Raw genomic sequence first — 20945 nt, 5'->3', positions numbered from 1 at the left:
TGCAGGATGTCGCCTGCAAGCTCGATAATGTATTTTTAATATAGATTATTCAACTCTTTTATGTAATGGATCGGGTTTTCTTTTTTATTTTTTCTTTGTGGAAAAAATACCATAGGACGCGTGGTAATAAAATTCTCAATAAGTGGCAGATGTGAACTACTTGACGAAAGGTCTTGAAATACATTCAAGTTACATACTGTATGCATCGGCTTTCGTTGATCTTAGTTTTTATTCAAAGTTTTTCAGTGTAAGAAATAGAAAAATAATTATCACTCGAAGAATATGACTAATTACTCTGGCTTACAACAATAGTAATGATAGTAATAATAATAACAACAACCATAATTAGTGTACAATAATAATACTGGAATTGATAATAATTATACCGTGATACCAGATCTAAGAATCGTCATCGAAGGAAATTTATTTTATTAATATGCTACGTACAAAATACGGTTGTGAAATTTGTCCGAGATACAATATCAGCTTCATACTGTTTGGTATATTGAGTTACGAAAAATTGGCGTAGGTGGCAAAGCTCTCGTGGTAATTTATTGCCGCGTCGTAGAGGTAGTTGAATTGTTCCTGAAAAGAGATATGGAAACATTAAGTCATTTTGGCGCTCAGCCTGTTGTGGCTTTGGAGCAGAATGTAGCGATATAAAAATAAAGAAAAATCGTTTAAAGGGATTAAAATAATTTTTCTTTTCCCCCGTTCTCCTTACCAGTGATTGTACAAATTTAGGTCTGGATCGTCGAACCGCTCGAACGGCTGAAATGACGTCGCATTCTCTCTCCACGGCCATTCGTTCAAGTAGAAAACTAAGCGCCAGGTACAGGCCGCAAGCGGTTACGCCGTCCCTAACAAGTGGAGGTGATCAACGTACGTTAAGACAAGACGGTATACGGTCAATATAACCAGGAAATAATAACATGCGGTGAAATTAACTCTGATAAAATATCCTGGAAATGACAGAGTGAGCGTGATTAAAAGTAACCGGAGTCAGTGTAACTTGTGAATCATAACCTGCGATAAAATATTCTAAGTTGAATATTCAAAGGTTGGAATGATTTCAGCCTACGTATGACAGGCGCGTAACCGAAGCCGCAACACGCTATCTCGTACGAAAAATTTGGAAGTCGTTTATAAGTGTTATTAAAGTATCTGATTTATCGTTTTCTTCCTTTTTGTAGGTCATATATGGGGCAGTCCGTATCACTTCGACTTAGGTCTGACCCTTGACCTCTCGGATTTGGCCCACGATTTTTTATATCATTGTTCTTAATTTGAAAGGCTCTTGGTTTTTTTTTTAAATTTTTTCGACGCGGTTATAATTTTCTACGATTTTTTAAAATCATGTTACTGATCGGCACTATATAAAAATCTGAACAAATTCTGAAAAATTGTGCGTTAGATAGCAAAATTTTTAAGCTTAGAGCCGTAGTAGGGAGAATTTTTTTTCTTATTGATTTCAAGATCTCTCCGAAAAAAAAAAAACGTTAAACATATCAGAAGCAGGAGTCATTTTACTTATTGATATAAGGATGCAAAACGGTAAAAGTGTATCAAAGTTTTCTCGAAGTATTATGCTCCAAGGTTTCGGTAACTAGTCGAGCGTTACTTACTGACAAAGTACCAAACTCGGTGCCACGTTTCGACGTATTTTTTCCGACTCTCGCCAAAGAGATACCAACGCTGTAACAACGGGCGGTTTTCTCATTCGGTCACATTTCCATCCTTTGCAGGTGAGGACGGTTACTGGTAGAATTTTGGCTTCCTCCTGAAACCGGAAGTGGACAATGACGAGGCCGAGTGAAGTTAAAACGGAGGAGCAACTGCGCCATTGCCAAATCGATTAATCACGTACCTTGGAGGAGGTGTCGGTAAGAATAAGTTTATCAATTGTGAAATGTTCGCTCTCGGTATTTGATTTCTTTTCCACTTTTATGTCCGTCGTTGGGAAGAAGACGAATTCATCCGACACGATGTCGCAGTATGTCTGCGTATAAATGGTGTATTGAGTATCTTGAAGCTACGATTTAAACGTGCGAAAAAGGCATATTTACCGAACTCCCTCGAGCGGGGCATTGCAATGTTACTATAAGTTCAAGGTTGTTCATGGCAACCAGTTGCCAGTAATAAGAAACTGTGGATGGCGACGGTAGCCGGGATGCCAGGTATTGACTTTTCATTTTCACACCGTCGACGATTACGGGATTAATGAAATCGTTCTCGTTACCGATACCCTGCGATGCTTCATTCTCACCTAAAATTCACAAGCGTTAAATCATCAGAGCGGATATTTTTGTAATTACACGGGTCTATCCTTCTTTCTTTCTTTTTTTTTTTTTTTACCTGAAACCCACGGCGAATCTGGCGGCGGTGAAGCCAAAGCATGCAGCACTCGGTCCTGCCAAACGGTATCGTTAAGCCTGTCAATAAAAAGTATGTACAAGGAAAATTGTGTGATATCAGTCGTCGAATGAGCTTGCATTAGTATCGTTGAATGATGACTCTTAAGATTTTCGAACCTGCACTTTTAAACGTTTGGAAAGCAGTAACGTGAAGAAAGTTTTTCAAGTTATCCGATTCTCTATATGCGCATTAATTTTTGTTAATATAAGTAATTTTCTTTTCTATTCAAAGGTTTTTGAATTCGATTTTTTTTTTTACTTGCTTTAGAGGAACATTTTTCGTTCTTTTTTTATTTTTCTTCGGTCCAAATTCAAATTTTTTGAATTTGAGACTTTTTGCAAAAATACAACAAGCTCGATCCCACTTTCTTACAATGAGAGAAATCAATGTTTCTAGATGTAGAAATTTTAACGTTTAAAGAATTGTGAAAGAGGAACAAAGATGCTCAATAAAACATTTATCCTAGATTTATAGTTCAGGGTGTACTGCGATCCAAAGTATTAAAATTGCAATAAAACTTCTTTAAATTGACTCTAAATTTTTTTGAAAAATGTGCGTCCAGAGAATTCAATAACATGGTAAAAAAACTCCTTCGATATTTTCGTCACAGAGTTACAGTTTGCACTTTATCGCTGAGCAAACGTTTAAAAGTGCACATGTAGAAATGTTAAGGGTCACAGTTGAATGTTGGAAAGACCTCACCTTCCCAAATCGGACGTCAATTGTTTTCTAAGTTCCTTTACTCTATCCGGTAAATCATAGCTACATGGGACTTGAGTCTGTGCCGCGATCATGCACTCAAGTATTGCCAAATGTGCCAACATGTACTGTTGCGCACTGTCCACCATATTCGCACGACCCTCGCGCATTCTCATTACAACCGCTGGTGCGTCGATCTTCTAAAAAAGTCATCGTCGCCATTTCAATCATCGGTTTTTACGACGGGCTCGTTTTGCTCACCTTCTCAACTGCCGCCTGCTGCAGGCAGATGTCGCATAAAATGATCGTTCCGGTCCGACCGACTCCGGCACTGCAGTGAACAACGACCGGACCCTTGTCTCGATTCGTTCCAAGGAGTTTGTTGAGGTAGGCGACGAGCGATTGGGTGTACATCGGTACCCCGTGATCCGGCCATCCGGTATAATGGAGGTGAGTCACCTGTCGGAAATGTGGAAATGTAGAAACGTTTTGTAAGATCCAAACCGGGTTGTTACACGTCTCTCTTGGAAACCGTTTAAACGTACCGTGCGTTTTTCACCCCTGCAAGTGAGGAGAAGTGTCCGGAATGTGTAGTCGGCAAACACATCCGCGTCTGTGTTTCTGATCAAAATGTCACCGCACTTTTTATTCGTTCCTTCAACGTTCGGCCAGTATTCTTCGCACTTTTTCTGAAATCGGATGATCGTTGCGGTGTCGTATGAAATTTTTTTCAGGCATCAGTTAGATCCGACGTTGTACCCACCTTTCCTCGCTCGACCGTATTCGCCAACATGCATATCACGCTCACGTTTTCCTGCCAAACCATCCTCCAGAAATCTCTCACCGTTGCCTTCAACGGTCCCTGCGTCGCTATGTAAGCTCTCGGATTCTGATATCCCTATAATTTACGGATTGAATATCACAGGGCCATTCGAGGTGTTATTAGACGAATGATCCCAACCAAAAGTGAGTCTCGGTGAGAATATTGAACAGTTCGCGATTGGATTGAAATCTGAGAAGAATAAATGATGACCAAGTTGATAAGATAATTTTTGTTTCAAATAATAACAGTGCTGAAAAGTTGTTAATAAATTATTTAAACAAAAATTTTTGTAACGAATCTCTGGGGAATTTTTTTAATTTCATACGAAATGAATTCAGTGATTTTTTTTGAATACCTATGAAGTTTTTTGGTTTTTTTGGCGATTTTAAAAACCTGTTTTCGAGAATTTATAAAATTTTGAAAAATGAATCAAAAGTCTTGAATTTTGGAATAGGTTTTCGTATATGGTTACACGTTACACTGAAGAAATTTTAAAGGCATGCAACGAATAGTTTCGTTAATAGAGCGATAGAAAATGTTGGAAAACGGAATTATTGAAAATCGCCGAAAATTGGAATAAAAATTCATAGGTATTCAGAGTAATCAATGAACGCATTTTATATGAAATTGAAAAAATTTCACTCGAGATTTCTTACGCAAATTGTAGTTTAAACGATTCATGAACAACTTTTTGACATTATTATCATTCAAAACGAATTAGCTTATCAACTTGCTTGCGATTGATTTTTTCAGATTTAAATCTCATCGCAAAGTGTGCAATATTCTCGCCGAGATTCCCTTATTAGTTTTGTTTATTCGTCATAGTTCGATGATTTCTTTACCTGAATGTAATTGGCGTTGATGTAGTCGGAATAGGGATCAGCGTCAAGCTTCTTTAGCACGATTCGCGTCTCGTCATCTGTCGTTTGTTGCAAATAAAGTTTGATGAGATTGATGGGAACAATCTGATCGTCAATTTATATAATCACCGTAATCGTGAATTCGTTTAATTATATACTCACATGCTATCTGATTCTTGTATCTGTTTTTGGTCATATTTTCTGGTAGGGAGCCACAGCCACACGATTTTTGTAGCCCTTTTTCAAACTCCTTTCATGGAAAATATAATTTATGAGTACGTATGACAATTCGATAAAATTTATTACTCTTTCATCGAAATATAGGCAATACATATACTGGAGGAATTTTGGACTTTATTCGCTCTTTTAAATTATGCTCCGGATTCGATTTTCTTTTATCTGTCAAAGGATATTCTCATTTCTGTAGATATTGAGTAACTTTATTTTCTTCGTGAAAATACCCACCGTGTACTGTTTATCCAGCAATCCGATTGATAAGGCTTCCTTTGCGTACTTTTCAAATTCCTCGACTTTTACGGGGCACGAATGGGGATTGTGCGTTGCTGGATCAGGTACCTTCTGTTGCATTGATATTCGAATTTCCGACAGACTAGCCGGACGTGTTGAATCATCCGAGGACCAAGAAGACTTGAAGTTATCACGCACCGTTGATCGTGGTCTGAGCGGCTCATTATCCAGACAGGTTTTGCCTTTTGTAGGTTGCCTGAATTTTCTGTAAAATTCACTGGCATTGACAATCGATTTGGATACACTGTAAGGTATGTGAGAATTATTCAAACCGATGTGGCGTTTCAATTTTCAATCTCACAAAATCTTGTCAATCTTTCATCGAACCAGTAAGGAAAGTGAAAGAAAACCCTCTACTTTTGGAAAATTTGCTTACCGGTACCAAACCAGAAATGACACTAGCAGTATAGCTACTACGATGAGAAGAATCACTACAGCAGCAAATGCCGAAGGCGGATTTTCACCGGTTGTCGTAGGATTGGCAGAATCGCAAGTAAATTGTTCGATAGTTTCGAGGGTGGTGTTGTCGCCAGTGTCGGTATCTGTTGCGCAGACGTCGATTCGAAATTCTTCGGTTTCGGCAGAGCTCTCCGTGATGTTGTATTTCTGGCTGAAGTTTAAACTGAAGTGACGAGGTTCGCTGCGGTTCACCTTGAAACAAGCTATTTCAATATTGATGCAGGGCGAACGATGGACAGATAAACGGATTTTCTACGAGGAAACAAGTTTTCTACGAGTATATACCCGAGTGTTACTCACCGTATAGTTGAGAGAAACGTTTTCTATATCCGTCTGAATGTTCCCCTTCTTGATCACTCTCACAGCGTTTATAAAGACTGTTGTACTTTGCGTGGCATTAAGTATTGCCGGAATCACGACTTCTATGTCACTTCCCTTACATTCAGCTCTAGGTATTTCTCCGGATGCAAAGCCGGGTTTGAAAGGGATTGTAATATTATACGAATCTACTATCCCGCTGGAAGGATTCTTCTCATTCGTTGCTGTCACTACAATTTGATATCTCGACGAGGTTCTAAGGCGAAGCGACGTATTGTATGTTTTCTGTTCCTGTTTTACGGGATAATTCGCAGTTGTAGTGTTTTGGCTTTTACTATTAGTATTCAATAGCGTCGATTCCAGGAGCTCAGCTTTGACTTCGAATCGTGTGATTTTGAACTTGGGCAGTGGCGGATGTTTCCACATCACCGTCACTATTCCATCATCCCCTATGATCTGGTCCAAATGCTCCGGCCGCGTGAGTTCTGGGGACAAGTAGCATCGTCGTTTTATGTAGTAGATATCCGTTTTTTCTTGACATGAATGAATACATCAAAATATCGTGATTCTCGCTTTTGCGAGGGTGTAGAATTGAGTTAATCCTCGAATCCGAAGTACTATTTGAGGAGAATGCTGTCGGCTTACCGGCGGTGCGCCAATCGCTCTCCAAAACTTTGTGGGTTGCAACTAGTCCAAGCGACGACACGTCCTTGTTTTTCGCCCGGATCTGAAATTAAGATTACAAATTGTTTTTACGTGGGAACAGTTGAGATGCGTCTGATTGTTGACACGAGAAAATATAGATTTATGTAGAAACCTGCGCATCGAGCTGGACTGAAAAGTTTGTTCGAAGTTCAACATTTTCCAAGCATACCGATTTTTCCGACAGCCTACACTTTGATACTTGTACCGGAGTTTCGTATATTTCGTTTAACAGCGTCACATGATCTTTTTGCTGGTAGATTTTGATGTGGTAGGATTCAACTTCACCATTGAGCGGAAAAGGTAAGTTCCACCATAAAGAAACGGTACGTTGTTCGACGTTAACGTCGAACGATCCCATCTCATCCACCTTTCCTGGACCTAGAACGGATAAGTTTGATAGCTTTGCTATAATACAGACACTTTCAATGGTCGTTACAAACGGTTGTCCGCACTCTAAGCCAGACCCAAAATTAGAGATTTCGCGGTAATAACAATAGTCGATAGGGAGAAAAAGAGCGCCGAGTCGAGGATCGCGCGTCCGAAACTTGGAGAGGCGACGCTTGACTGGCCAACGGATAATTCGCACTTGAGGGTTTTTGTTTCTTTCGTTTTTGGCGTATCAACGGCACTAGCGGAGCGGCGAGTTTGAAGGAACGACGACGGGCGTGTATTACAGCTCCGATCGCGAGCGGGATTGAGAACATTTTGTTCTACTTTTTTTAGTCACGCTTTCAATTCCGAGTATACAATTTTTTTCATTCCATTTCGTTGAATTCCGTGGCGTTAACAAGGGTCCTTTTCTCTTTCCGAAATTTCCTCCTCCCTCTCCGTTGTACTGATTGTGGCAGCAGCCGGGGATTAGCGGCGACGACGATTACGAGGCAAATTGATCAAGCCAGGCGGCCAACAAAAGCTCGCGACATCTTTTGTCAGATTCTTCTTCCAGCTTTCATCGCGACGCGTAACTGCTCGTTTAGATCGACAAGATAATTGACTTTCGAGATTGATAAGTGTTTGTAGTTTTGTAAAATAAAAGCTGGATAGTTTCTCAGAGGTTCTTACGTGATGCCGGCGTTGTGAAAGATATCTCCGTGCTTTGTGCAGCACCATCGCTAGATGCCTCGGTAGATCTTACGATGTAGGCACGAACTTTGTAAGTTTTGTATGAGCCCAGGTCGGCAACATTGGTCGATTCAATCTGAAATTTGTTCGATGGAACACGCTCTGATGTTATCTCTTGGGCTTCTTCTGAAAATGACAAGCGTGTTTCTGCCCAAGGACCTGTCATATTAGCACAATCCGGCGCATCCCATTTCAGAACTTCGTCACCTCCTTCGTAACGTAGATTCTGAACGGTTTCGGTGGGAATATCTGCGTGGGTTAAATTATCTCAGTTCTTTGTTGTAAAATTGAATATTCGTCATAAAATTTTTGAAAGATTTGAGAAATTGTCACTTACCCCTTTGATCGGTTGTGAAATTGAGTTCCCCTTTTATTTCTTTAAGCTCACCAATGCACGCAATCACTGTCGTTGTATAATTCGTATAAGGGTGCAAACGTGCGAAGATTGCTTCCGGTTTCGGTACCATTCGCATGTCCTCTTTGGAAGGTGACGATTCGTTTCGGTCCGAGCAACCCAAGAACTTATCCACCTGAGAATGACAAAATTCGACTCGAATACTGGTAAATGTCGACGGTGGCGTATCGATATTCGTGCTGTGATTGAAACGTTGTAGTGTTTTCATTACAGAAATGTCGACTTCGCAATTACACGAAACTAGAATACTAACGAGCGCGAACTTTGTGGCAGGAAAGGAAAAGGGATTTCATACCTTGACTGTAACTTTGTATTGTATGCTTTTATTCGTAGAGGATGGAGGATCCCACTGAAGTGTAACATTCGTCTCGGATATCCCTGTCGCCCTCAAATTTTCAATTTTTGTCGGTTCACCCGTGTCACTTCGCCGCTGTCGTTTGTTACCATTTGTAGAAGACGAAGATTTCTTCCGAAGCGTCACACTGGTTTGGTATTCCGATACTGCTTCTAAGCCTTCAATTTGTTCGGTAGATAGGAGGATTAGAAAAATGAAAACCACATCCATATTGGGTCAATGATTTTTCAATATCAACTGGATACTTCGACACAATGACGTAATTCAATACTTTTGGAATCAGCAAAGATAGTCTGTATCGATAGATTCAGGTACTCGAATATCATTCACGTTTCCTCCTTGCACCTCAGATTATCGATTCATACTGAATATTTTTGCTAATTTTATGAATTTTTTAAAATGAAACAATATTACGTGTATCGCTTTCACAGTTTTCAAACTATCTCATCCTCTCAATTGTGAACTCACCCTCTGGCGGAAAGGATGACCTTTTTGACTTTAGTTCGAAGTATCCCATAGATCTCGACGTCTTCTTCATTTTCTGAAGATAATAAAAAAAACAAAAAAAAACGTATAGATATGCCATGAATTAATAATGCAGTGCAGTAATAGAATTTTCCGCAGTACTCGGCGATATGTAAGAAACAATTAGTTAAAAATCAAAAAATATTCCGTTTGGTACAAATATATTTTGTTGATCTGTGAGTACCTTCATTATTAAGATGGGGCTCATAGACTCTAAATTTGTCTCTAGTGTCGTGTTTGGAAGTACCGCTGTTGAGTTCGCAACGGTCGGTTTCACAGATTCTGGAATAACAGAAATTTAGTCTCATACACAAAGCTGCAGGCAAGATTAAGGTAAAATTTTCATATCAGAGAGTGACAGAGAGAACAGAATTGGTGAAAATTGAACTAAACGATGAACTTTGATACTCATTACTTTTATCATCTCGGTCGCGTATAGTGGACGACAAATCAAGTGTCTCACTTCTGGTGTAAGATAATTTTTGACATTTTATTTTGGGCAAGAAAGGCGAACCAATTTCTCCATGCATCGTCACGGTCGATTCTCTCGCAACATCTGAAGGATGAAAAAAGTTTATTCAGATTGAGTTAAAAAAAACTCTCAGATCAAAGTTTTTCCCTTCAATTACGGTGAGACTCTTACCAGCCGACTCGCACATTCGTAAATTGTCCATTGCCCAGTGTCCCTTGCTTTGATACTTTTCAGTAATAGTTTTCAATTGGATTTTCAATCGCTGCGAAATATTGAGCGGCAATTTTGTGGTCAGTTTCATCGGTTTCCAGAAGAGTGTCGCATCGTTGAGAAAGTTTTCGCTTCCATGAATTATTCCTACAGGTAATTCATCACCGTTTGAATCTACCACGGTTACTTTCAGCTGACACTCGGAGCAAAGACCGACAACAAGTTTAATGCAGATATTTTTATCGTATTTATCGAATTCAGTCGTCGATATAATCGCGTTCTTCTCTCTCGTCGAGAGATACTCATCTGTTAATGAATATTTACGATATTGAAATGTTGCATGTTTACATACGTCATTATAAACTGGATGATAAAATGAAAGGTGGTGTACTTACAGAAGTGGAATCGAATGAGTGTTCCTAAGTCACTTTTCACTGACAAGTGATAAACTGTGTACCGCTGATCGAGATTACCTTCCATGAATGGCTCAATCTCGGTCTCCTTGAAAACTTTGATCGTTTTTCGGTCATCTCTGTTCCATTTAACTCTGAATGTACGCCATTCGTATTCATCGACGATGGCTAACTCGTGCTGTAAACAAAATCGTCTCAATCGTATCTCTTGTTCAATTTCCATCGAGACGGTTCACCCTTGATTCGTTTATGTTGTGCTGTACCTCGACGTTGGCCAAAGTTGTGCAGGTTTTTGGTCTTGATTGCAGCCTGAGCTCCATCGCTACGTCGACGCATGACAAAATTGCGGATTCTTTCATATCCGAGCCTCCAACGATTATTTGTAAACATGAATTTCCAATCGGGTTTTCATTACCGCACAAACGCAAGTCCACGTTTCCCGATCCTCGGACTGAGAAAACCACCATATCCGTAGACTCGTTAAACGCTGCTACGTAACGATATTCCTGACTTTTCCCAACGTCATCGAATGCCAATTCGTTGAAATCTGAATGAAATAATCGTACAGCCTTGTTATTCATTCTGTTTGAATGATCGCGACGACTGATCATCTTCTTACCTTCCCATCGATAATCGTAAACAGGACCCATTGGTTCGACGATCGAGTCGACAACGTTCCAATCACCTTTTTTCTCCCATTCCGCTGCGCACTGCGTCGAATTCCATGCCGCACAATTCGCGACGTCTTTTCGTATCGGTTTTCTCGGATTGAAATCTGAGCCACGATCAGAGAAACCAATTTAATAATTAACGTGCAAATCATTCGCCTATACCAATTTAGTTTTATCCTTGTTTCGTTATTCACTCACCCGTTGAAAGAATCCGTCCACCTTCGGAATTCTTCATTTTATAATTGTAATTCCAGACCAATGCCGCATCGTTGTCTTTCGAAATGCAGATAAATTTCGACGTCGTCGAATCGTTCCAATTAACTGAATTACGCATCGCAAATAAATCATCGTCTTGCTTTATCGCTGTCGCAGATGCAAGGATGATTATTATTGCTGTGAAACTTTGAAGGAAGATAACCATTTTTAAATCGTTGATTGTTTTTGTTTCATGTATACAATATCGTCATTTTCGCCTTGAACATTCGGACGGAATAGTTTTTTATTTACTCTATCTCGGTGATTTCCCCGAATGTTAAACACACACTTTCCACTTTGAAACTGTTATTATTGAAAAATTATTGCTATTTTGTCCGGCGGTATGTTTTGTCTTGCGCTTAAAAATGTTCCATCGACATGTCAACGGCAAACGTTAATTATAATGGTAATGTTTTCAATGCCTCGTCGTTGTCAGGAAAGGCAGGCAACTGTCTCTTGGTGAGTAAGTAAGCTTCGAGGATGTTGCGTCAACGTGAATTATCTGCGGTTTAACTTCCGTCATGTACGCTTATTACATGTGTGCATACACATCTGTATATATATGTATATATGTGTATACAATCTACGAATGACAATATCCAACCGAGAATTAAAGTACTTTGTATTTTCATAAAAAAAGACTGTGTTTTATAATCCTCGTTTTGCAGTTTGAAAAAATACAAGTTAGCAAGTTTATTCTTATCCACCGGAAATCCTATCGCATTGTTCTGTACGTATTCGTGTGAAATATTAACGTGAGATTTGTCATTGATAGAAAAATAAATTTTTATTGAATCCGGAAATGGGTTTTTCCATTTTTTTAATTTAATTTTAACATGATATAATGTCCAGGCAGGAAATTTTAAAATGGGTATATTACAATTTGGAAATAATTTTGCGTATTCAATATTTCACTTGGAAATGCATCATTTAACGAATTAATCGCGACAGCGTTATTTCAGAGCTATGTAAGAATTGGAAGGGTGGAAGAGGAAAATGTGGGAATAGTATGTATAAGGAAAAAAGAGATTCTAGTTAGCACGTTTAGGGCGAATGTTTATTGTGCAAAAGTGTGTACATTTAATCGGAAAACTACTCGCGTTATACATTTGAATTATAATTATTGACAATGTTCAATGTAAAAATCGAATATATTTCATTCAGTTCGTTGAATCTCTGATTCATGAAAAATTGGCGTAAGTAGCGAAACCCTCGTAGTAATTCAATGCGGCATCGTAAAGGTACTCTATTTGGTCCTGAAAATAAGTCAAAGAAAGCTAGTTCAAGTTAGGTGCGTTTCCCCTGACGGCAGCCATGTTACGATAATAGCAATTCGGTACGTATATGATTTTCCGAGCTGGCAAAGTATCATTACGTCAACCCTACCATCGACTGGACGAATTGTCTTCTTGATCGGCGAACTGCTCGGACAGCTGATATAACGTCGCACTCTCTTTCCACCGCCATTCGTTCCAATAGAAAACTCATTGCCAGGTACAGGCCACATGCTGTCACGCCGTCGCTGAAAACAACGAGATATCAAAGCTGGATGTAATATTTCGTTGGATTTGTGGGTTCAAAGATTCTCTCGACGAGTCATATTTGAGATCGTAGTGGACCTTGAACTCACTGACAAAGCACCAAGGTGGGGCTCTTTTTCCGCGGTATCCGTTCCGAGGCTGTCCAAAGCGAAACCAACGCCTCGGGCGCTGGTGGATTTCCCTTTCTTCCGTATCCCCATCCCGTACATGTAAGCACGGTGACGAATTGCGGTTTTGCTTCTTCCTAAATCAAAAACGGTCGTCGTTATGATAATAAAGTTTAAGCTCAGAGGCGGTTAATTTTTTTATTATACCTATACCTCCAGGGTGTCGATCAATCGAAACTTTTCGAATGTGTAAGGTTTGTCATCGGCAGCTTGGCTCTCTTGGGTTACTATTCGCAGGTACGGAATCAATTTCGTCAAGTTCATTTTACTCGGCGTGAAGTCGCAACATGTCTGCAAAAGGGTGAGAATAGTGTGCAATCTTCTCTCTGGTCGAGGTTCGAAACTCTTGGTCGTGTTCTTTGGAACTCACAGTATCGTTGGGGTCTGGACGTTGCAGTATTATGATCAGTTCTATCTCCATCTCGGCTATCGATTTCCAGAAGTTGGCAACGTTGGAAGTCGAAGGTAACCACGATGCCAGGTACTGCCTCCTCATCTTCACACCGTCAACTGGCACGTTGCGGATGCGGTGATTGACGTTCCTGTTGAACGACGGTGTCCTTTCGAAACCTAAAGTTAATAACGATTTTAAGAATGATCGGTAATTACGCGCACGCAGTGTCGTCGCATCAAAGATTGTCAAACCTATGAATAGTTCGTCAGACAGTTCGCTGGTCAGTTTATCATCTTCCGATTGATTTGGAGTTGCAGCCAATGATCGGAGAGCACATTCCTGCCAGACCGCGTCGTTCAATCTAAAGAACACCGTTGATAGGTATATTTGTTCGAATAAGTTTCAGGTCATGTTGTTCTGTGATTTCGGTAGCTATTCCATGCACCAACCTTTGAACATCCGTCGCTAATTGACCTTTCAATTTTTTAATCCCATTTGGAAGGTCCTCGTCGCAGGGTATCTGCGTTGGCAAGGATACGATGCTTTCCACCATTATTATGTGCGCGAGAAGGTACTGCTCAAGGTTTTCCACCATGTCCGCGCGGCTTTCTCGAATCCGTGAGAGGACCGCCGACACATCGATCTTCTGAAAGGTGAAAAAGTCATTTTCAATTTTTCCCGTTTCCTCGTTGGTATGCAATCATCTTGTCCAGGCTTACACCCATTCCCATCGCCTCACTAAGGCATATGTCGCATAGAATCAAGGTACCGGTGCGACCGTCACCGGAACTGCAGTGAACCACAACTGGTCCGTATTTCAGATCTGTAGTTTGAAGCTTCTTCAAATAAGCTACCAGAGATTGGCAGTAGGCGGGAATACCATCGGCTGGCCATCCCGTGTAGTGGAGATGCATTACCTGATCGGACGGAGGATAAGGTGAAGCATCTTAGGTGATTGTCAAATATCGCAATATCTTCAACGGAGGCCGTTGAATAGCAGGTACTGTACAATGATCACGTGCTTACCCTGCGTTTAAATTTTTGGCAAGCGACTCTCAGGGCTCGGAATGTATAGTCGGCAAATACGTCGTGGCTTAAGGTGGTGACGGCAACGTTGCCGTACCTAATTTTCGTTCCAACCGGCGGCCAGTACTCCTCGCATTTTGTCTAAAGCAAGTAAAGGCACCTCGTGTCGGTTTACGTGCGATGATTATTTATTGTCTTGGATTTCATTCGTAGTTATTATCTACCTGTCCGTTCTCGATTAGGTTCGTCAGCATGCATATTATGTAGACCTTTTCCTGCCAGATCATGCGCCAGAAGTCATTGACCGTGTTCGCCGTTGGTCCCTGAGTCGCTATGTAACCCTTTTCGTTTTGATATCCCTAGAACGATGATTAGGAAACGAGAAACGAACGTTTGTTTTTGGTTTTTCTTTCGAACGCTTCAAAACACATTTGTCGAGACTTTCTCACCTTGACGTAATTCGCGTTTATGTAGTCGGAGTAAGGATCACCGGGTAGTTTCTTCAGGATAACACGGGTGTCATCGTCTGTCGTTTGATAAATACGTGGAGCGGTTTATTTTAACAATATTATACTCGATCGAACAAAATATACTGCCGTTTTTTAATATTGAGTTGGAATTTGTAGGATGTAACTCACATGCTATGACATTTCGATTTCTGTTCTTGGGCATGTTCTCTGGTAATCTACCGTACTCGCATGACTTTGTCAGGCCTCCCGGGAGTATCTATAAATTACACCTGCTCGTTAGTAATTATCGTGTGATTTGTAAAGCTAGAAATAGTTTTACCAGCGCTATTGGAACTAATAATGATTCGCTTACCATGAATTGGGATCTTAACTTCCCACTAGTAATTGCGTATCTCGTTTCTGCTTCGAAAAACTTTATATCTACCGACTGGGAGTTAAATTCTTGTGGTACTGCGTATTCGTTTGCCGAATTCTGATTCGGAGCGGAAATCTGGGATGGTGGCGTATACTTTGAGGTAATGGGAAATTTTGAACTATCAATTATTTTCGGCGACACTGACATTGCAATAAAATTAATATCGTCTGCTCTCGATGTAATCAGAATATTCCTTCGTCTTCTTCTGAAAAATAAACCAATTTCCGGTAATTGGTGCAATATATTTTTTGTTCATGTTACAACTCTCGTTATTCTATACACGAATACACTGCTTGCTTCAGGGGGTATTCTGGTATAGGAATTTGGAAAAATCGATCAATTTCTTTTGCATATTGTTATAGCTACATTTTTTAAAGAATATTTCGACCTGAAGCCGATTGTAAATTTCCAAAAATTGAGCAATTTACGAGCACTTGAGTGAAAGATCGGTCTGCAAGGAAGCGGCGAGCGTGGCGGAAGGCCTCGTATACGCCCCGGACTCGCCGATCAATGACAAGAAAAATTCCCGTTTCAGATGATACAGAGATAAAGGTTAAAGCTAAGGAGACAACTATAAACGTCTCAACTTGAAATGCGTTTATCTCAAAACTACATTTTTCAACGTGGTTGACATAAAATCTCGAGTTCTATGCAATAGATTGACTTGAAATTTGGTACGAATCTTTAGTATACATCCCTCTGTATCCCCCACCACGGGCATTGCGAGATTGTTATTACAACTATTAAAAAAAAAATTGAAAATCATCGAAAAAAATAGAAAAACAATATTAATTCTGTCTTGAAACAGTCGCGGACGTATTTAGCCGCTTATAACTTTTACGATTTCTATTTTTTTTCCCACAAAAATTGAAATGCAAGTTCTCTAAACATGAATAAAAGTTCTGTGAAAAAATGGATGGAGAAATGTTAGATTTATTTATTTTTTTTTTGTTTTATAACAACCCCGAAAATACGTCCGAAATCCAGACTCCTAGACCAGAATACCCACTTCATAATTGAGAAATCTGGCCCGTATAAAATGTTTAATTACCGACGCCAGAGCACCATAAGGACCGCGAGTATCGCCAAGATAAGAACGACCGGAATGATCAAAATCAAGTACCACGTTCCTGATTCGTTTGTAAGCTTCTTGTCGATCCAGATGTTGACGGATTTTCCTGAGATCCAGTCGTGTACCGTCACCTTGATTTGACAATTCTCTATCAGACTTTCGGAACAGTTTTTCGATGAATTGGCTATCTGATTACCATGGATAACAAACGATTTAGATTCGTTGTCTTCAACCTGGTAAACAAAGGAAAAAAATCCAGTCAAGGACGAGATTTCAAAGGTTTTTTATTCTTCTGATCATAGTCCGACTTACCTGATACTTCCGTTCTGTATTCGACGAGTCTTTTGACGTTCTTTGCGATTGGTACAGGTCGCACTTTGAAAAGTTGACTTGAATTGTTGTGTTGCGTGTCGCGTTTATTACCGCCGGTAGTCTGAGCTCGATATCGGTTCCGTTGCACTTCACTTCGGGTTTCTCTCCATTTGCGAAGCCAATGTCCGACTCGACTGGTACAACAAGCGTCTCTTGGACGACGTCAATGTTACACTGACTTACCGACACAACGGAAATTTCGTAGTGTGAGGAGGCTGTTAGACGAAACTCTTTTTGGTACACTTCCTGTTCACGTCGAACGACGTAATCCTTTGGTATAACAGAACGGTTGTAACTATCGGACAGTAGATCCGTATTCCGAAGCTTAACGATGAAGCGAAATTTTTCAATGGTTATTGAAGGATCGATGTACTTTGGGTGCGTCCAGCTTAATGTCACGATACCGTGACCCAAGGGAGTGAATGTTAAGATCTGCGGTTTGCGAAGTCCTGAAAATTTATTCTTTGAAAATGCATTTATCCCTGAAATGGGTAGACGTTGAAGATGAAAGATGTTTATATGCGGGGATTAAGTTGATTTTCTTTATTCGCCAAATCACCCGCGTTGTTGAACTTAACTACTCGAGCTTTTACTCGTACTTACCGGGTCTTTGGCAACGCAGGTCGCAATTATCAAAAATTTCACTGACAGTGCGGCACTCTGTAAACAATGTGTTTTCATAATTTTAGCATGTATTAACTCCTTGCATTTACCAATCTCACGTACTGACCTCCGCTACAGTTGAATCCTCCAGAACAAATGCAACCGTTCGGGTTGCATATGGAACAAGGTTTATCAGAATCCTGGCGGATGTCGCCGCCGCATCGTCGTTCGCTAATGATTTGATCCAACTCTAAAATTAATACTTATCGTAAGTTCCGTGAATTCGACAGGAATAACACGGGTCAACAAGAGAAAACATTTTTTTTTCTGGAGCTTCTACTGAGATAAATAAATTGCGATTCTATAGATCGATTACTTATAAAGTTTGTTTTTGTTTTTTATACGTCGGTGAATAAGTCTTGAAGTTTTTGGTTGATTGCTAATGCGGGTGCCTATTCGGCAGAAAAATGAAAACATTTTTACCAAGATGTGATGGACTTTATCGTTATTAACGTTGCCAGGGGAGGTATAACGAGAGCGTGGTGGGAGATTAGGTTTCGGGTTCGAAACGAGAAATAGTCCATACGAAAATAGAAGAAGTAGGAGATATATTCATTTTTAAACTTTGTTTATTAAGTCTTTCACATTTCTGGTTTATTATTAATTACTATTTTTAAATAAAAGTCATTTAAATGCAAAACTGACGTTTCTTTGATTGTTATTTACAATAAGTGCATGAGAAATTAGGGAATTTTTCTTAAAATCCGAAATATCGTTCTGGTTTCTGCAAAAACAAACTTTATCTAATAAAACTATTTCTTCATATATTAACTGCGTAGAAGGAATTCAAAATTTGACATCTAGAACTCAGACTCGAAATTCGTGTCGACCGGTGTAAAGCTCTCCAATTTAGATATCGAACAGAATTGCCACACTTACGAGGAATATTGATGTACGGCTTGGTTGACCAGGGATTGACTATCGCAGTGACATTTTTATGGTAGAACAATTGCTGACACTTGACCATAGGCCATGGTGATTTTTTGTGAGGTGAATTTTCTTTACGTATCTCTATCGTGGATTCTCTTGGTTGTCCTGATTAAAAGCACCCAATGAAAAATAATTCTCGCTGCGTCTTTATGGAATATAACTTGTAACATACATAATACATGTATGCATGTAATTGGTTACATGTGAAATTAATTGGGCTCACCCTGCGGCGCGCATTTATGTGATATGGGATCAATTGCCCATCGACCATTGTATTCATTGTCCAGAACAGTTGTAATCTTCAATTTAAGGAGTCTCCGTTCGGCTGGCGGAAATGATTTGTGAAGCTTGATCGGCTGCCAGTTGACCAAACCGTTACGTTCACCATCTTTATTCCCATAAATAGTTTTTAAATGGTATTCGGTTGGTTCGCGGTACGTTTCTTCCACGATGGAAAAGTTCAGTTTACATTCGGAACACATGCCAATGATCGTATTGATGCAAAAATTTCCGTCAGTCAGGTTAAATTGCGATGTGAACATTTGCGCGTTCGTTTTTTCCGTACGGTAATACGTGTCTGAAAATATAATTTTAATCTTCGTCATTTGTTATTGAAGCAGAGTTGCAACATCGATCCATTGTTACGATTTTATAATACGAAACGAAGTATACTCACAGTGGTGAAATCGTACGCTTGATTCCAGACCTGCCACAAGTAGCTCGGTCAAATTGTACGAGTGATTCCCATGTATAATTTGATTATTATTATTGAAAACCTTGACGTCGTTCTTTCTCCATTTTATTTTAAACGTTTGCCATTCGTACGGATCAAGGAATTTTGTTGTAATTTTTGTCTATGTACAAATTCAACGTTTTTAGTTTGAAAATGAAATGTTATCGTTAGCTAAGGAATATTTAATCTCTTGGATATATATGAAATTTAGTAATAATTTTATCACTGTAATTAGATGTACCGAGTAGAAAGAAGAAGTCCAAATCAGCCAATTTTCATCTTACCTTTTTTGATTCAATTGTTATGTTTTGCCATTTACTCAGATCCGTGGAAATACCAGCAGGTTTTTTATCACAGGTCAAAATAGACATTTTGTTAGTTTCGATATCGAACCAAATACAGGGAGTTGTTCTTCCATCGCGTCCACAGAGAAACAAGCCTAGCTTTTTTGATCCTCGGGTAGAGAACACCAATGTGCCAAAAGAAGTCACATTTCGTACAAGCTGAAGGCCCGTTGAACGGCTATTGTAGTGGAAGTCCTTGAAACCTGCACGCCAGAATAACGTCGACGTAGTTTAGGGAGTCGTTTCAAGGATGAGAATCTCGGAATTTTAACGATAAATCATTTCGTCGGTTTCGAGGTTCGCACTAACCTTCCCATCGATAGTCGAAAACCGGACCCATGGGTTTTTCGATGGAGTCGACTTCGATCCACTTCTTTTGGTTCACCCATTTCAGGGAATAAGGAGAGGGTATTTTTTTATTTTTCGACTCACCGGTAGAGTTCATCTCTCGAATATTCATCACTGAATCATAATTCCAAATCAAAGCGGCCTCGCTTTCGTCCGAAACGCAGGTCAATTTTCTCAACGAATCGTTTTCCGTTGGCGGATGAATCACCACGAACAACTCGCCGACAATCTGCCCGACTGTTAATGTCAGACAAATTGTCGTCGTTGCGAAAGTTAATGTCGCGAACGAAATCATATTTTGCGATCCGAACTTCCCATCGACCAGACGAGTCTGTTGATTTTAGATTTTTATCGATATTCGATTTGTCAAACAACTTACTTTTTTCTCTTTTCGAACGCTTTATTATACTTCACGCACGTTGGCATTGAAATGGTAAAGTAACGACTGATGCCGTTCCATTGTATCAAGACAAGGAAGATTTGACATTTTCATTTGCACCGCGTTTCACTTCCTGTCAGTACGAGCCTGGCTATCGTTGCCCACATCCTTTTCGAATATACCATTCTATTTTCACGTAAGTCATATCCGCGTTACGAGTCTTTCACGCCAACTCGAGTCATTGAGGTTTAGATTATCAATTTTTATCCTTAAGGAAATTTATAATTATATACTTGTTTTTATATTCAGTCGATTGTGGAAATTTATCTTCAATAATTAAATCTTTGTTTTATTCTGATACTCTGTGTATTAGAAACTTTGTTAAAAATATTATTTACGTATTTACGTACGCTGTTTGAAGAATTTAACTAAACATAATGGAACAGCAGGTTTACTTTATATCTGTCTTACTTGTTTTATTTCCGTTAGTGAACATGATACAGATTTTCGTAATCTTAACATTTCAATGGTTATGTCAATATTTAATTTATAATTTTTACATTTGTTCTTTTCACTCAATAAAATTCTTAATAAGATGCTTAAATCAACCCAACAATTTTAGTGGATCTCTTGGGATACTTTTTCTCTGACTGTGTATGCAGATAGATAAACTATACTATATATATATATATATATATATATATATATATATATATATATATATATATATATATATGTGCAACATCCATATCTTACCTAATGTAAGTATAATATATAATATACCTACTGTAATTCAGCATTACACCGATACATTGAACTATATATATATATATTCTTATCGACTAA

The 20945-nt window shown here is 39.4% G+C and overlaps 2 protein-coding genes across 2 annotated transcripts; both read right to left on the bottom strand.

The window, feature by feature from the left end:
• Positions 1-207: 207 nt before the first annotated feature.
• LOC124178347 (receptor-type tyrosine-protein phosphatase delta-like) lies at positions 208-11668 on the bottom strand. The gene is made up of 28 exons (XM_046561608.1): positions 11189-11668; positions 10939-11094; positions 10583-10866; positions 10302-10497; positions 9868-10212; positions 9640-9780; positions 9409-9506; positions 9168-9240; positions 8640-8857; positions 8267-8459; positions 7870-8178; positions 6920-7185; positions 6748-6829; positions 6085-6587; positions 5702-5976; positions 5263-5530; positions 4960-5047; positions 4780-4856; positions 3878-4012; positions 3660-3803; positions 3376-3573; positions 3118-3314; positions 2356-2432; positions 2067-2266; positions 1868-1999; positions 1626-1780; positions 725-860; positions 208-585 (listed from the first exon to the last, which is right to left on the bottom strand). Exons 1-28 carry the CDS (start codon positions 11409-11411, stop codon positions 511-513), a joined length of 5244 nt encoding a protein of 1747 aa, XP_046417564.1. The 5' UTR covers positions 11412-11668; the 3' UTR covers positions 208-510.
• Positions 11669-12307: 639 nt separating this feature from the next.
• Positions 12308-20266, bottom strand: LOC124177393. The gene is made up of 23 exons (XM_046559721.1): positions 20230-20266; positions 19682-19957; positions 19313-19575; positions 18972-19149; positions 18519-18872; positions 18245-18400; positions 17433-17555; positions 17306-17362; positions 16643-17151; positions 16310-16563; positions 15196-15463; positions 15012-15099; positions 14823-14899; positions 14598-14732; positions 14374-14514; positions 14067-14264; positions 13797-13993; positions 13599-13708; positions 13324-13523; positions 13107-13244; positions 12876-13030; positions 12632-12767; positions 12308-12501 (listed from the first exon to the last, which is right to left on the bottom strand). The coding sequence occupies exons 1-23, from the start codon at positions 20264-20266 to the stop codon at positions 12427-12429; spliced, it is 4125 nt and encodes a 1374-aa protein (XP_046415677.1). The 3' UTR covers positions 12308-12426.
• Between the last annotated feature and the right edge of the window lie 679 nt (positions 20267-20945).

Source organism: Neodiprion fabricii, chromosome 3, assembly GCF_021155785.1.
Source record: "Neodiprion fabricii isolate iyNeoFabr1 chromosome 3, iyNeoFabr1.1, whole genome shotgun sequence".
Classification (NCBI taxonomy): Eukaryota; Metazoa; Arthropoda; class Insecta; order Hymenoptera; family Diprionidae; genus Neodiprion; species Neodiprion fabricii.
Note: the sequence above shows the minus strand (reverse complement) of the source record. Positions and strands in the feature narration are given on the sequence as shown.

Bases quoted from the DNA above. Each gene is read 5' to 3' on its own strand.
- LOC124178347 (XM_046561608.1), bottom strand. From the start codon at position 11,411: ATGGTTATCTTCCTTCAAAGTTTCACAGCAATAATAATCATCCTTGCA. The intron at 10,867-10,938 runs GTAAGAAGATGA...TATTTCATTCAG, and splicing joins TTACGATTATCGATGGGAAG to ATTTCAACGAATTGGCATTC. The intron at 10,213-10,301 runs GTAAGTACACCA...ATTCATTAACAG, and splicing joins ACTCATTCGATTCCACTTCT to ATGAGTATCTCTCGACGAGA.
- LOC124177393 (XM_046559721.1), bottom strand. From the start codon at position 20,266: ATGTGGGCAACGATAGCCAGGCTCGTACTGACAGGAA. The intron at 18,873-18,971 runs GTGAGTATACTT...TTATATTTTCAG, and splicing joins AAGCGTACGATTTCACCACT to ACACGTATTACCGTACGGAA. The intron at 15,100-15,195 runs GTAAGCGAATCA...TGTAATTTATAG, and splicing joins AGTTAAGATCCCAATTCATG to ATACTCCCGGGAGGCCTGAC.